The sequence below is a fragment of the Oncorhynchus kisutch genome, linkage group LG25 (assembly GCF_002021735.2).
Source record: "Oncorhynchus kisutch isolate 150728-3 linkage group LG25, Okis_V2, whole genome shotgun sequence".
NCBI lineage: Eukaryota > Metazoa > Chordata > Actinopteri > Salmoniformes > Salmonidae > Oncorhynchus > Oncorhynchus kisutch.
Genome location: NC_034198.2, coordinates 26,055,249 through 26,070,940, shown reverse-complemented (window position 1 = coordinate 26,070,940; position 15,692 = coordinate 26,055,249). Strand labels below are relative to the sequence as shown.

The following is a 15,692-nucleotide window of genomic DNA, read 5'->3' as shown; positions in this document are numbered from 1 at the left end:
CTACATTGTAGAACGCGCCAATAGGCTGTCGCTAGCTCGTGCTTGGCTCTGTCAACCTCCTTGCGTGTTCTGCACACTATGATTCATTTTCTATCTTGGGTTAGTTATAAAAATCTTTGGAACCATACCAACAAGTAAGATGACTGGGGCGACCCCGTCTATTGCACCCCCACAGGGCGCCAAGGGGAACGTTGTTTGTTTTATTCTAAGCATGGTGGTCTTAGAAACAGATTTTATCATACAAATCCTGACCTGCTGTTGCTCTCCTTTTCACAGGATATCATTCAACATTTTCAAAAATGACTTTAAATAGTTCCTGTTATTGCAATGTCTATGAATAATCATACATGTATTTTATATTCATATCATAAGCAAAAATCCATTTATGGGGTATATGCAGGTTCTAACCGCATCAGAACACAATTCTGCTTTAATACCGTAATATTTGACGTTACAGTGAGATAACAACGCTATTGGCCAGTACAGGAGAGCAACCAGGTCAGCTGACATGTAGATACCGCGTATTCGGTGAGGTCTCTACACAGTATGAGCCACCAACGAAATTGCTGGCCCAACCAGGATGCGCAGAGAGTGATAAATATTGATTATTTCGGTCTCTGTGCGCAGCGCGGAGGGGAACTTCAGTAGCCTTGATGAGGACAGCTCCCCTCCGGTCGATGCTTTGAAGAAAGGGGAGAGCCGAAGTTATCGCATCACAAGTCAAGTCTGCAGTAGGCCTAGCATAATTATCAAACGCGCACAGTGGGGAGTGGACTGTCATCTCCCGTGGGTAGGTGTGTGTGGAACGGATTTTTCCCAGTATAGTTGCATGCCCAATATTGTGCGGTGTTGTAAGCTACCAAGTGCATCGACGAGCGATGGCGGAATGTGGAATGAAGGCGCTGTCTGTCCTGGAGGCGGCCCGCTCACGCTACGAGAGCTTGCAGATTTCAGATGATGTTTTTGGGGAATCGGGAGATGACAGTAGCGACAATCCCTTTTACAGCACTTCGGGTGACTCGAATTCGGATAACTGTTGCTTGGAGGCCGGGGATGATCAAAGGGCAGGTGAGACTGGGAATTGTCAAAACGGAGGTCCACCCGGGTCTATCTCAAAGACTCAAGCAGAGGAGGATGGATGGAGCGACACACTGCAAGATATCACGGTGGCCCCCTACAACGACACATATGGTATGTAATTTCAAGAATAAAGCCTGGCTTGAATTAATAGGTTAAGGTCATTATCTCCATCGTGTGTGTGTGCGCGTGTGTGTGTGTGTGTGTGTGTGGTGTGTATTCTCTATCTCGTGAGCGTGCGTGTCCATCTAATGAGTAGCCTATGATTGTAGGTCCTGATGGAACAGCAGGCCCAGAGAGTGAGAGAGGAAAAAAAGGCAAAGTTTCCTTTAATTAAGGATCATGACACAATATGGATGAATTGCTTGGAGAATTGTGGCTTATATGATTGGTCAGAATCTTAGAAACAGTGAAGTGGCAGTCTAGGAATGTGGTGGAGACACAGGACTATGAGTTAACAGTGAGTAGCTCAGGAAATGGAAATGGGCATAGAGGACATGTGCCTAAGTGAATTAAAGACAATATTGGCACAGAACACATGTTTGAGCACTCTCTGCATCTCTCTCTCTGGCTATCTCTCTCTCTGGCTCTCTCTCTCTCTGGCTATCTCTCTCTCTGGCTATCTCTCTCTCTGGCTATCTCTCTCTCTGGCTATCGCTCTCTCTCTCTGGCTATCGCTCTCTCTCTCTGGCTATCGCTCTCTCTCTCTGGCTATCGCTCTCTCTCTCTGGCTATCGCTCTCTCTCTCTGGCTATCGCTCTCTCTCTCTGGCTATCGCTCTCTCTCTCTGGCTATCGCTCTCTCTCTCTGGCTATCGCTCTCTCTCTCTGGCTATCGCTCTCTCTCTCTGGCTATCTCTCTCTCTCTCTGGCTATCTCTCTCTCTCTGGCTATCTCTCTCTCTCTCTCTCTGGCTATCTCTCTCTCTCTGGCTATCTCTCTCTCTCTCTCTCTGGCTATCTCTCTCTCTCTGGCTATCTCTCTCTCTCTGGCTATCTCTCTCTCTCTCTCTCTGGCTATCTCTCTCTCTCTCTCTCTCTGGCTATCTCTCTCTCTGGCTATCTCTCTCTCTGGCTCTGGCTCTTTCTCTCTCTGGCTCTCGCTCTTTCTCTCTCTGGCTCTCGCTCTTTCTCTCTCTGGCTCTCGCTCTTTCTCTCTCTGGCTCTCGCTCTTTCTCTCTCTGGCTCTCGCTCTTTCTCTCTCTGGCTCTCGCTCTTTCTCTCTCTGGCTCTCGCTCTTTCTCTCTCTGGCTATCGCTCTCGCTCTCGCTCTCTGGCTCTCGCTCTCTCTCTCTGGCTCTAACTCTCTGGCTCCTTCTCTCTGCCCTCTCCGCTCTCTCTGCCTCTCTCTCTGCTCTCTCTTCACTCTCTCCAGACACAAATAACATTGTGCAACATCTTTGCCAGTTCGGCCACATGTATTTGCCAACTAAGGCATTGTAGTATGCCAATGCATATTTTGGACCAGCTGCCATTGTAAAGGAATACTGAGCAGTTGCATGTCATGCTTAAAGGGGTAAACCATACTAGTACCAGCAACAACCTAACCAAATATGTAACATTCTTATCCTTACAAATGTCCTGTAAAATTGTCGATGTACTGTATTGCAGATGATTATCAGTCATATAGAAGTAAAAAATAGTATTATGGATGTATCACACAACAAGTGTAGGTTGAGGTTCCTGCCTTCATCATTACTCTGTTTGAAAGCTCTGTCACTGAGACCAAATGTGACTTGCAAATAAATGCCCCCCTCTCGATAAATGGTGGTCTGGGGGTGCATTGTGCCACTGTCACGACGTGAGAGAAAATCATGCCATCTGCCTGTAGGCTTTGGTATGGGCATCAACACAGGCAGTGACAGGTGGTAGTGTTAGCCAATGCATTTCAGTCACAAGTCATTGCTTTGGGAATCACTTCAGCATACAGAAGTCTTTGTACTTTATAGTCTACACTACAGTATGTGTGGCTGTCGCATTCTCCACTAGAGCCTCGTTTGTTTTCTCACACTCACCACCAATAGCATTGGGCCAGTAACCAAAAGGTCGCTGGTTCGAATCCTCAAGTGGAACATTCTGCCGTTTTGCCCTTGAGCAAGGCAGTTAACCCCCCAACAACACCTACTCCCCAGGCACCGATGACATGGACATCAATTAAGGAAGCTCCCCGCACCTCTCTAATTCCGAGGGGTTGGGTTAAATGAGGAAGACACATTTCGGTTGATTCATTTGTGCAATGGACTAGGTATTTTCCTATAAGTTAGTTGAGACTTTTGACACATGGTAGTGCTGGCAGGTGTATCGAATGAGCAGTAAAAGCTTGTCTGCATCAAACCCATTAGTAGATGAGCAAATAGGCAGGACACAGGGCTGGTGTGGCCAGGAAAGATGAACATGAGGTGGTTCTGTGGTAAGGTTAACTCAACTGTAGTTTTGGATGCAGTAAGCGGGTGCTCACTGAGGACAAGGATATCCAGTGCAAGGTCCCACTAGAGAAACAACATGTTCATGTGGAGCTTGAGATGTGAGTTTGACTCTGCTGACAGAGTAAATATGGGAACATTACTCCTACATACATAAATAAAACCTTTAAAAAATGTCTGCACAACATGCAGTTTTCATAGGCAAAATGAGAGATTGAGTCGGTATGATTGATATTTAGTCCATTATGAAAATCACACAGCTATAACAGGGATAGGGAGTACTTAGTAAGTATGTCCATGGGTCTGAAATGTCATCCTATTGGTTTACATCATTATCCTAGTAAAATCGCTGCGGTGATGCGTATGCACATTAGGACAATCCCCCCATGGATTACAGTATATTTTATTACAGTATAATGTATAACAATATATTATGTCAAATATTTCTGATAGAAAGGCTTTAGAATCAATCCAGCTCCATTTCACTTTATTGAATGTCACATACGTTATCTACAATATGTTCCTATTATAAACACTGTACCGCAGTATTTTCAGTCATTTCAGACCTATTCATGTCAAAAAGGTGCAAGTCTGTTTCTGTGCCAGAAAGACTGACATTTGATTTCAAAACTTACATAACCTGAATACCAACCCCCTGCATTTATTGTGTACATTACTGTAGCTGTAGAATCAGTGTCTTCCCACTTGGCACAGATGTCAATTCAACTTCTATTCCACGTTGGTTCAACGTAATTTCGTTGAAAGGATGTGGAAACAGTGTTGATTCAACCAGTGTGTGGGTTACTTTTGTGGTAAACACAGCCAACACAGTAATCTTTTCAATCTGAATGATTAATCAATCCTAATAAAAATGTATCTCTTACAGAATATGTACCATTATATGTTTATGTGGAACTCTCCCATGTGGTTGTTTGTTGCCTGACAGAAGACCTTACATCCTAGTTTAAATATGAGCTATAAAGGCAGGATTATGGGAGAGTAGTATATGCAGTGGTTAGTGAATGCGTTTGAGGCTCCTCTTACTGATGTCTTCAGTAGCAGAAGACTTCTTAAAATCATTAATCCTATGCTATCAGTTCATGGTGTGGGATAGAAATCATTTATCGTAGTGTGCTGAAAATGTGGGAAAACTCTTCTCGGGATGGAATTCTTAATCAAGGGAATAAAACGATTCTATTCCATAAAAAAAATATATTTATTATGCATAGTATTTTTTACATGACTTTTGTTTATACTGTATTGCTTTTGTGGAAACCTGTATGAATCTGTCTTTGGAAATCCCTGCATCTAAGGCAGTCATGCCCTATTTTGCTATTAAGTTTGAAAGTCTACTGGATTACATTAGTGGTTTTTGAAACAATTTCTGCAGTGTGAGACACCCTTTGGCCTGAAGCCTACTCTCTCACAGGCTGGGTTTAAGGAATTGGTGAGCTACAATAGTTACAAACTATACAGGACGAAGTGCCTAAATGTAACAACTTGTAGCACGGTCAACCTGGCCTGTACATTCAGTGCAAGAGCAGTAATGTAAAAATCTACTGTATTTATTCAGCAAACGAAACTAGTTAATTTTGCTCCTTTTTAAGACCCAACATTTTCCTTATCTCTTAGACATTAGAGAGGACATGAGAATCTTCCTTTTAGCTAAATAGCTTTTTAGAAATGGTCTAACCCAAACAGTCTTCCTTACGTGGTTAATTGGGCCTGAATTTAGACTGCTGTTTAGAGACATTTTCTCACTCCAGTAAATGTGCTTGCTACAAGTGTGCCAAGAAAAATAGGTCTGACTCTCTCTCACACGAATAACAGCTGATAATTTTATTACACCTTATGGATCATCAGCTTTTAATTGAAAGAGAGTCACGCCTGTCAATGCTCTTATTAATTGGCTCTAAATGCTAGAGTTCACTGTCTGGAAGACTAAGTCAGTCTTAAGGGAGGACCGCCTTACCCGAGGTGTGTTTAATCTTACACATTGCCAATTTAGTTAAATGAGAAGGTAAGATTTTAAGTCACCAAGTTGGCCTTGACTTGATTAGCATGCATGGAAACTAGTATGTCAATGTCGATGAGTGGACTTGACCTAAACAAGGTTATAGCTGTCGGCTTCCATAAGCAGGAATTAATTGTTTCATTTGACATGTTCGAGACAAGACAATGGCTGTTTTCATCCACGATAGTGTTGTAACATATTATATTAATTAACCATTTCTTCAAGCCCAAAAAGCGGTATTCTTGTTTCGATGACATTATGGTTACTGTCATGTTGAATAGAAGTTGATTGCAGCCCTAGGGTTGACAGTGACCTACAATCCAAATCACAAAGACTGGAAAGAAATGTTGGTTCATATGCAGGCCTACGCGTTTTGCTTTTTTAGAGTACAAAATAACTATGCACAAAAGAGCTCCATACTGTCAAAGTACTGCAATTAACTCTTCTTTTTTAAAAAATCAGTCGTTTAAAAGTAAGACTCAATTTACAAGTAATGTGTGATTTGATGCTGTCAAATGAAAATAACAATCTGAGGCAGGTTTTGAAGTGGGCGAGTGATGCTTGGACTGCAGCTCCATCATCCGTGTCTCTGTCTCTCTCCCTGTCACCAGGCCCTATCCAGAGAATGCCAGCCACAGCCACTTGCATGGACTTCTTCCAGCTCTTTGTGCCCGACAACACCATCCAAAACATGGTGACGCAGACCAACATGTATGCCAAGAAGTACCAGGAGCGCTTCGGCAGCGACGAGGGCTGGCGGAACGTGACGGCGGCCGAGATGAAGGCCTTCCTGGGCTTCGTGACTTCCACCAGCGTTCACCGCTGTGAGTCAGTGCTCAGCATCTGGAGCAGCGGCTTCTTCAGCAACCGCAGCATTGCACTCAAGATGAGCCAGGCACGCTTCGAGAAGATCCTCAAGTACTTCCATATCGTGGCCTTCCGCTCCAGCCACAGCAGCCATGGCCTCTACAAGATCCAGCCCTTCCTGGACTCACTGCAGCAGTCGTTCGGCTGCAGCACATTCCGCCCCTCTCAGACTCAGGTATGGCGGTGGGCTGCTGTGTGAACTGTTTAGCTTTGGACACGTTTAGTACAGATGACTAGGGGTTGGAGCCAAAAATATTTATTTTCCCCAATTTCTTTTGATCTGTTACACTGTTACGACCAGCAGAATAATGTTCTGAACCGGTTGAACCAAAGAAAGGTATGATTTTTAGAGTTCCTTTTTTAACCTCCTTGAGGAGGAGGCGCTGGGCATCTTGTTATGACATGCATTATCTGAATTAGGACCACAGAATTATACCTAGGAGGAGCGGCTTCTAGGGAGGAACTTTGAATGTCCTTTGAGCTAGCTAGCTAACAAGCTGGAGCTACCTATATAGCTTGTGTGTGCAGAGGGGCACCAGAATTAAAAACACACCTTACTTTTTGTAGTTAATAAATTCAACGTTAAATGTGATAACTAGTCCTATAGTATCTTTAACTAGCATTGAAAATGAATCCATTGTTCTCAAGCTAATTAATCTTTCCCGATCTTCTGAATTACACTTGTAACGTCAGTACAGTAGGGGAGGGGCATGTAGCCTAAATATGCACACACACTAGCAAAGATTTTCAGGATTCAGGCAGACACTGGAATATTTTTTCTGAGTGACAGAGTGAGGGCTTTGCATAGGTGTTTTGTTGGTGTTTTTTTTGTGGAACTAGAAAAAATGGCCTGGAACATAAAATAATGTTATTAAGCAGTTCTCATGCTTTTAAAATAATGGTTCTGTTCCAGAACTGTATGAATCACTTTCATTCCCGGTTCTGATTCTGTTCCTTGAAAAAGGTTTGTTATTTTCCAGTTTTCAGTTCTGTTCCCTGAACCGGTTGCAACACCTGCAGATGAGTTAAATGAACCATTTTAGATCATAACACCTTTTAGATCACCTTTTAGATAATACACATCAGTTATTGTATATTACAGTTCAGTATCCTGCACTGTAAATATTTACAACACAAACAGACACAGGATATTACAGCTTGGTGTACCCAGCTCTGGGTACATTTAGAACAGACTCAAAATACAACACAGTGTTCTTCAGATGGGTAGGTTGTCTTTTGGACAAACATTCCTGGAACAATAGTACATTGTGTCCATGTTTGTCCTAGTTTAGAACAGACTCACAGTTAATATTCAGCTTCCAAAGCAGTGTTCTGTGAAGAGTAAACTTGTTGTCTGTCTAATTAAACTATTCAAATGTTAATCTCACATCTGGCAGCAGCTGAATAACATGTATTTGGGTTGTCTAATCAAGAGGGATTGGTTCAGATTAAGTTCAGAAACAAGCCAATGCACACTGAATATCCTTGCTGCATTTTGAATTGATTGACATGAGCCAATTTGCAACCTCTCATGAAGATTCCACCATCTCTTTCAGAACCGTGGCAATGTAAACTTTTCTGAAAGGAGGACAACCTGTCTGTGTTTCTGTGCCAGGAAGAAGTGGGCTGGGAGGAAGAAGTGGGCTGGGAGGATACGAAGTTGAAATTCTGTTGACCTTACAGAAATAATTACATGTGATTGCCACTGTGTCAGGCCATGGCAGGGATTTCTCATACCTGTCCTCTGTTCTACTTCAGTTTTAAGTTACTGCTTTGACACAGACATCCCAATATAACAACCAATATGACAATCAAATTAACAACCCATATAACAACCAATATAAATCACGGGGTGGCAGGTAGCCTAGTGGTTAGAGCGTTAGTAAAGAAATAAGAAGGAATGCAAATGCCCAATCAAATTGTATAACACTTGTTAGGGCTGTGATGATACCAGTATCGCAATATTTTTTTCCATGCCAAAATTAAAACACAAAGCAGACTAAACTCTGTGGTCCTTTCAAAGCTCAACTAAGAGCAATAAACAACTTCTCTGATAGAAAACTCTTCCATTCCGCCATGAGTATTAGTGAGGTTGGGCACTGATGTTGGGCGTTTAGAAGTTGAAGTCGGCGTTCTAATTCATCCCGACGGTGTTCGATGGGATTTAGGTCAGAGCTCTGTCCAATCAAGTTCTTCCACACCGATTTCGACAAACAATTTCTGTATGGACCTTGCTTTGTGCATGGGGCATTGTCATGCTGAAACAGGAAAGGGCCTTTCCCAAACTGCTTCCAACTTTGTGGTAACACAGAATGGTCTAGAATGTCATTGTATGCTGTAACGTTAAGATTTCCCTTCACTGGAACTAAAGGGCCTAGCCCGAACCATGAAAAACAACCCCAGACCATTATTTCTCCTCCACCAAAAATTACAGTTGGCACTATGCATTGGGGCAAGTAGCATTCTCCTGGCATCCGCCAAACCCAGATTTGTCTTTCGGACTGGCAGATGGTGAAGCGGGATTCATCACTCCAGAAAATTATTTTCCACTGCTCCAGAGTCCAATGGTGGCGAGCTTTACACCACTCCAGCCAACGCTTGGCATTGTGCATGGTGATCTTAGGCTTGTGTGCAGCTGCTCAGCCATTCAAACCCATTTCATGATGCTCTCGACGAACAGTTCTTGTGCTGACGTTGCTTCCAGAGGCAGTTTGGAACTCGGTAGTAAGCGTTGCAACCCAAGGACAGACTATTTTTACGCTCTATGCTTCAGTACTCTGCGGTCCTGTTCTGTGAGCTTGTGTGGACTTCCACTTTGCGGCTGAGCCATTGTTGTTCCTAGACGTTTCCACTTCACAATAACAGCACTTAAAGTTGACCGAGGCAGCTCTAGCAGGGCAGAAATGTGAAATTTGACAAACCATCCTATGACTGTGCCACGTTGAAAGTCAGTAAGCTCTTCAGTAAGGCCATTCTACTGACAATGTTTGTGTATGGCGATTGCATGGCTGTGTGCTCCATTGTATACACCTGTCCGCAACAGGTGTGGCTGAAATAGCCCAATCCACTAATTTGAAGCGGTGTCCATACTTGTGTATCTTAGATTCATTCTGAGTATTTCGTGGAAGTAATACTGGCTTTGTTCCTATGGGATCCCATGGGAGACAAACGTCAATAACTGCCACATCGAACCACATCCCCAAGACTGATATCTAGTTTTTCTTAATGAACAACAGAGAAACAGGTTGAATCGGTGCATTCATTTGCTCTTTAACCTCTTGGGTAGGGGGCAGTATTTTGACATTCGGATGAAAAGAAGTGCCCAAAGTAAACTGCCTGTCAGCTAGGATATGCATATAATTTGTAGATTTGGATTAAAAAAAACACTCAAGTTTCTAAAACTGTTAAAATAATGTCTGAGAGTATAACAGAACTCTTTTTTTCAGCCTACCACTGCTTTCAATGACTGTCATGTTTATTATGAGGTGAAATCCTCCCAGATTGCAGTACCTAGGGCTTCCACTAGATGTCAAGTCTTTAGAAAGAGTTTCAGGCTGGGTTTTGGAAAAATTAGCTAGAATTTGTAGTTTAAGTGGCTCCCATTTTGGCTGTAGTGTTTTCATGCGCGTGGATGAGAGCGCGTTTTTTGTTGTTTATCTCTGGTAAAGTCTAACGATTCTCCGTCTTAAATTTTATAATTTTATTTACGTATTAGGGTAGCTGAGGTTAGATTATAAACATTGTTTGGAGAAGTTAATTGGTAACGTTTGGGATTAATTTTGTATGCATTTTGAAGGAGGGAAACCTGTGGATTATTTAATGAAGCGCGCCAGCTAAACTGAGTTTTTGGGGTTATCAAGAAGGACTTTATCGAACAAAAGGACCATTTGTGATGTAACTGGGATCTTTTGGAGTGCCAACAGAAGAAGATCTTCAAAGGTAATGCTTTTATTATATCGCTATTTCTGACTTTCGTGGCGCACCTGCCTGGCAGAAATTTTTTTTTCATGCTTTTGTATGCAGAGCGCTGTCCTCGGATAATCGCATGGTGTGCTTTCGCCATAAATCTTTTTTGAAATCTGAGACAGAGGCTGGATTAACAAGAGGTTAAAATTTATTTTGATGTGTGACACTTGTATTTTCATTAATGTTAAATATTTATATTTCTGTAATTTGAATTTCACGCTCAGCAATTTCACCGGATGTTGTCGAGGTGGGTCACTAGCAGAACGCCTGCACCAGAAAGGTTAAAAACCCGCTGTGTGTAAAATATGCTATAGCTTGGAAAATAAATAAATGTAACTCTGGATGACAACATAATGATGTTTTTTCCAACATTAGGGCTGTTTTCCTAAAGAAGTAAAAATCTGCTTTGGGTTTTGTTTCCTTGCCACGATTCTAACGAGTATCGTGATACTGGTATCGTCCCGGCCCCAACACTTGTATCTGAGAATAACTCTAGGATGTGCCCAATGTCAGTCAAGAAGTAGTGTATTCTCAGCTATATACACAGTGTACAGGAGGCTGACAGAGTTTTCCTCAGCGTGCTCCCTGGTGATCAGGCATTGCGCGTTGCATGTAAATTCCCTGTCAGACTTGGCGGATCAAAGCAGGGCACTGCTACCTCCCGAAGCTGACAGGAGAGGAGTTCTGAGAGGGCATTTCCCTTCCCCTCTGCTCTGCTTCACTCCCAGGAGTTTAAATGGAAATGAGGCAGACTCCCACAGTCAGAGCTGAGTGATTGGGAATGCACCTTCACACCACAGCCTCTGTCCTAGAGGTCAGGGCTCCAAGGCTGGAGTCTGGATACAGCACAGCACTGATGACAGCCTCAGTATCTCAGCTCAGATAAGGGTGTTTCTCTCTCTCTCTGGTTTTCTTGTTTTTTCTCTCTCTGTGTGTGTACAATCCAACAGGCACTGTACAAAACTTTTTTATCATTTGCCAATGCAAATACTTTCACCCAGACATTCATTTTCTTATTATCTTCACTTACTGCCCAGTACCATCTAGTCCAGTAGCTGTGAAGGTATGATGTAAAACATACCCTCCATAGCTCCACAGTGGGATGTGCTGCTAACATGTCTCTGATTGGGCTGCCTCTGCCAGGGACTCTGATCAGCACAGACTAGTGGTGGATGTCCTATCTGAAAAATGAATGCATTTTCCCTGGCTGTGGTGAAGAAAAATTGTCTACCATGTTCCATGTACTGTTTTTTCTGTCTGTGAAGCCTACCTTCTTCAGCTTCTGCCCTTTATAGGTTTACAGTAGGATCTTAATTTGAGCCAGTTTGCTACAGCAGAAAATGAATCCTGCAGCAACAGGAAATGTTATTTAGTATGTGGATTATAATTAATGGACATTTTTGTAGGGGTTGTTACATTTTTCGTAAGGTGGGGGGACAAAAAGTGGAAATGACAAACTTCAGAAGTCTTTTTAAACCTCGTACACTACACTTTTTACATAAGTTCTCCTGCAAAAGGGTGATCAAATGAAGATCCTACATCTGTATAATAAGCATAACAAAAGTCTTTATAAGCGAAGTTTCTACTTTAAGATGGAAGGAATGGTGCATGTCAAAGAGGACAGTGCCTTCCGGTGCATCTCTGGCATAGCAGGGGTTCTTTGGAAGATGCATTAAAATTGCTGAGCTTTGTGGCATTAACAATTCTGCTTAGCTAGCTGTACATTTCTTTTCTTCTCACTCATTAATGTTGACAACACAAATAACTGTTTAGAGATCTAGCAAATTAAGAAGGTCTGGGAAATAGGTGTACCTTTTTTTTGTTTCCATCGCTATCTTCTCAGACACTGTATTTCCCTCAGGTAATGGTTGTCAAACTGCCACTGATCTTAGCTAATGCAGTAGCTGTCAGCAAGAGACAGAGAGAGAAGACTGATAGAATTCATCTGTATCATGGCTTCCACTGAGATTAAGTCATTGGTGTTGAGAAATGGGTTTGCTAGACATCCAGCCCCCCACAGGCCAAAGACCAATGGAGCATAACAGATGGTTGTAATTTACCAGTAGAGCACTTAGTAGAAGGTTATGAAGGACCGGTCTATAGCCAGGCAGCAGGGAAAAGTCAGGCAACACACATTTAAACAGAATGTGTTCACCTGTCACTGACTTCACCCGTGCAGGAATAACTGTGAATTCTTTTAGAAATCCTTTTGTGAATCATTTTTTTAGATTTTCAGGAGACCTGTGGATAGCTATGAACAGTTGCTGTTTGTTTCCAACCGAATAATTGTCTCAAACTCCTCTTGTCAACGCTGTAAAAAAGAGACTTCTTTGACTCCCTGTAAGGAAGCCAGGTGTTTCTGTTTTATCATCACAACAAATCGATAAGGGTGAAAATCAACCTGGAACAACCCCATCACACCTTACCTACAGTGCTCTATCTGATACACACACTCACTTCTGTTGCAGGTCTGAAATCCCTGCTCCCTCATGAGTTCTGGCTCTCCTGCAGACCGAGCAGATATTCTAGGTACTTCTTCTCAGTCAGGCGGTGTCTGTGTGGCTCCCCAGTGGTAGATGTGAGTTAATTAACAGAGAGGTAGCAGACAGTATATATACAGTATTGGTTTGCCTGTTCTGCTCTGGACTAAACAAACAGCACCTGTGCCTCGTTGTGTCTCCTTGGTCCCGTTGGGAAATCACTATGGCAACGCATGCCTGGGTCCTCCATCCACTTTGATATCCTACATTTTTGTGATAAGATGCTACCTAGCCTTAGTCTGTAGTCCACACATGCATCTTATACAGTACAATCAGTCAGAAGCCGCTGCCATCCCTGGTTATATACCTGCTCTTGGCTGAATGGACGCCTTTGAATATGAACTGTATATTCCCACTGTTCCATAGGTGCTCCATGAGCCTCTGATTGATGAGGACCCGGTGTTCATCACCACCTGTACGGAGAGAGAGCTGAGGAAGAGGAGGAAGAGGAAATTCAGTCTGTGGGTCCGCCAATGCACATCCACTGGCTTCATCTGTCAGGTACAGTGTGTGTGTGTGTGTGTGTTTATGTAAATGAGACAAAGGGAGATGGTGAGAGCAGTGGAGAAAGAAATGAGGGGAGGGACTGTACTGTAACCTCTTGGATTTATACTCTTATATCCGGGAGCTAGTGCTTTGCCAACTTTGTGACAGACTGTGCACCTTCAATTACCCCCTGTGCAATCTCACCGGGAATTGCACAAGACTGCCTGCCATTCGTCTAGACTCTAGAATACGACAGGACTAGTGCAATCAGACCATGCCCTTCCCACTCACTCAGACAGCTGAGAGATCCAGGCAAACTGTGTGATTGGATGACTGATATGGGACCATCCCAGTGCCTCAATCAGTCTCCAGACCCAATGTTCTGTTGTTTCCCAGGAGTTAGGCTTTTACAAGCCGATCGGTTTCTTTTGGCTCTGAATTGTCTTCTTTTAAGGCAGAAATGTGCCATAGGGAGAAGAGAGAAAACAAAGTGAAAAGTTATAGAGTGAATCAATGGGATTCCATTAGTGCAATGCCCAGTCACTGCTTGGAAAATAAAGTGCCAGTCCACTTAGTATAATTGCTCTCTGCTCTTGGTGGGTGTATAACCAAATGACTGCTGCCCCAAGCCTCAAACAGACCCAGGAAGGCATGAGAATGAATGGATATGCACGCCCGTCCCGGTTGGTGGGAAGAATAATTAATATATGATGTATTTTTCATTCGTAATTTGCAAGACAACGACTGTTAATGTCTCATCTATTACTAAACAACAGGGTTCATAGTGTAAATGATAAATTACATTGTGTGATGATAACTAGTGTATCAATCAATTTGTCTGATCAGAGTAATATTTACATGTAAATTGTAATCAATGGAGGTAAGCCAGGCCAGTGATTCAGATTGTAGGAGCCACATCAAGGTCGCTAATTGGAACACTTGGAATGATAGCTGCTACACAGATAATTCCTGTGGTAATGTATGTATTGATTTCGATATGTCAGTGTATGACATTATCATGGTTTTGACTGTCTGTATCTCTCTTCCAGATCTATGTGCATCTAAAGGAGGGCCAGGGTCCTGATGGGTTGGCCACCCTGAAGATCAAGCCTCAGCTCCACAGTATGGTGGCCAAACAGCTGTGTCAGAACCTCTCAGGCCGCAACAGCATCATCTTCACCGGACCCAGCATCACCAGCCTCAACCTGTACCAGGAGTTTGAGAAACAGGGTATATGCTTGTCTGTCTGTCTCTATCTGTCTGTGTCTGCCTGCCTGTCTGTCTCTGCATCTCTTTCTGTCTGTCTGCATCTCTGTCTGCCTCTCTGTCTCTGCATCTCTGTCTGCCTCTCTGTCTCTGCATCTCTGTCTGCCTCTCTGTCTCTGCATCTCTGTCTGCCTCTGCATCTGTCTCTGCATCTCTGTCTGTCTCTGCATCTCTGTCTGCCTCTCTGTCTGCCTCTCTGTCTCTGCATCTCTGTCTGCCTCTCTGTCTCTGCATCTGTCTGTCTGCGTCTCTGTCTGCCTGTCTCTGTCTCTGCCTCTCTGTCTCTGCATCTCTGTCTGCCTGTCTGTCTCTGCATCTCTGTCTGCCTGTCTCTGCATCTCTGTCTGCCTGTCTCTGTCTCTGCATCTGTCTGCCTGTCTCTGCATCTGTCTGCCTGTCTCTGTCTCTGCATCTCCTTTCTTTCTTTCTTTCTATAAAAAACAAACTGTTTAAATGGGTGGAGGCATTTGTCTGAAGCTTAAAAAGGATATTCAGGAGCGCCACAATGCTTATTCCACCCATACTCTACCAATGTTTTCTAGAACACAGCTTTGATCTACTACAGTTGCTATGTTGGTATTGTTCTTCAAACTATGTGTAGGCAGGTTGCTTAGTATTCAAACCTTCTCAAACAGCCTAATTTATACTCTTAGAGGAGGTGCTTTCACAACAATGTGATTTTTACCTCACACAAGGTGAAGTATTGGATTCTTCACACACCACAGTAAGACATCCCATTGCACTACCTTTTTTGTGATTTAAAAAAATTATTAAATGAAATCAAGCTTTGCTTTTATTAGGGATGCACGATATATCGGTAAACATATCGGAATTGGCCGATATTAGCTAAAAATGCCAACATCGGTATCGGCCCAATGTCTAGTTTAACGCCAATGTTAAAAACCGATGTCAAAGCTGCCGTGCATACCTATATAATGAATGTACATGACGTAAAGACACCAGGTAAAAATTTGCTCTACACTTGCAACACAGCATCCCTAACCTAGCCTGCTGTGTGGATTGAGCAGTCAAACAAGTCGAGCAGTCATTTGAAA

At 43.0% G+C, this 15,692-nt stretch overlaps 1 protein-coding gene across 1 annotated transcript in view; it reads left to right on the top strand.

Annotated features, from left to right (window-relative positions):
• Window positions 1-479: 479 nt before the first annotated feature.
• The window catches only part of LOC109870067 (piggyBac transposable element-derived protein 5-like), a 35,204-nt gene continuing 19,991 nt past the window's right edge, over window positions 480-15,692 (top strand). The window contains exons 1-4 of the mRNA XM_020460389.2: window positions 480-1,191; window positions 6,124-6,554; window positions 13,252-13,386; window positions 14,421-14,601. Coding sequence (XP_020315978.1) covers window positions 879-1,191; window positions 6,124-6,554; window positions 13,252-13,386; window positions 14,421-14,601 — 1,060 coding nt within the window. The 5' untranslated portion in view covers window positions 480-878. The remainder of the gene's footprint in view (window positions 1,192-6,123; window positions 6,555-13,251; window positions 13,387-14,420; window positions 14,602-15,692) is intronic.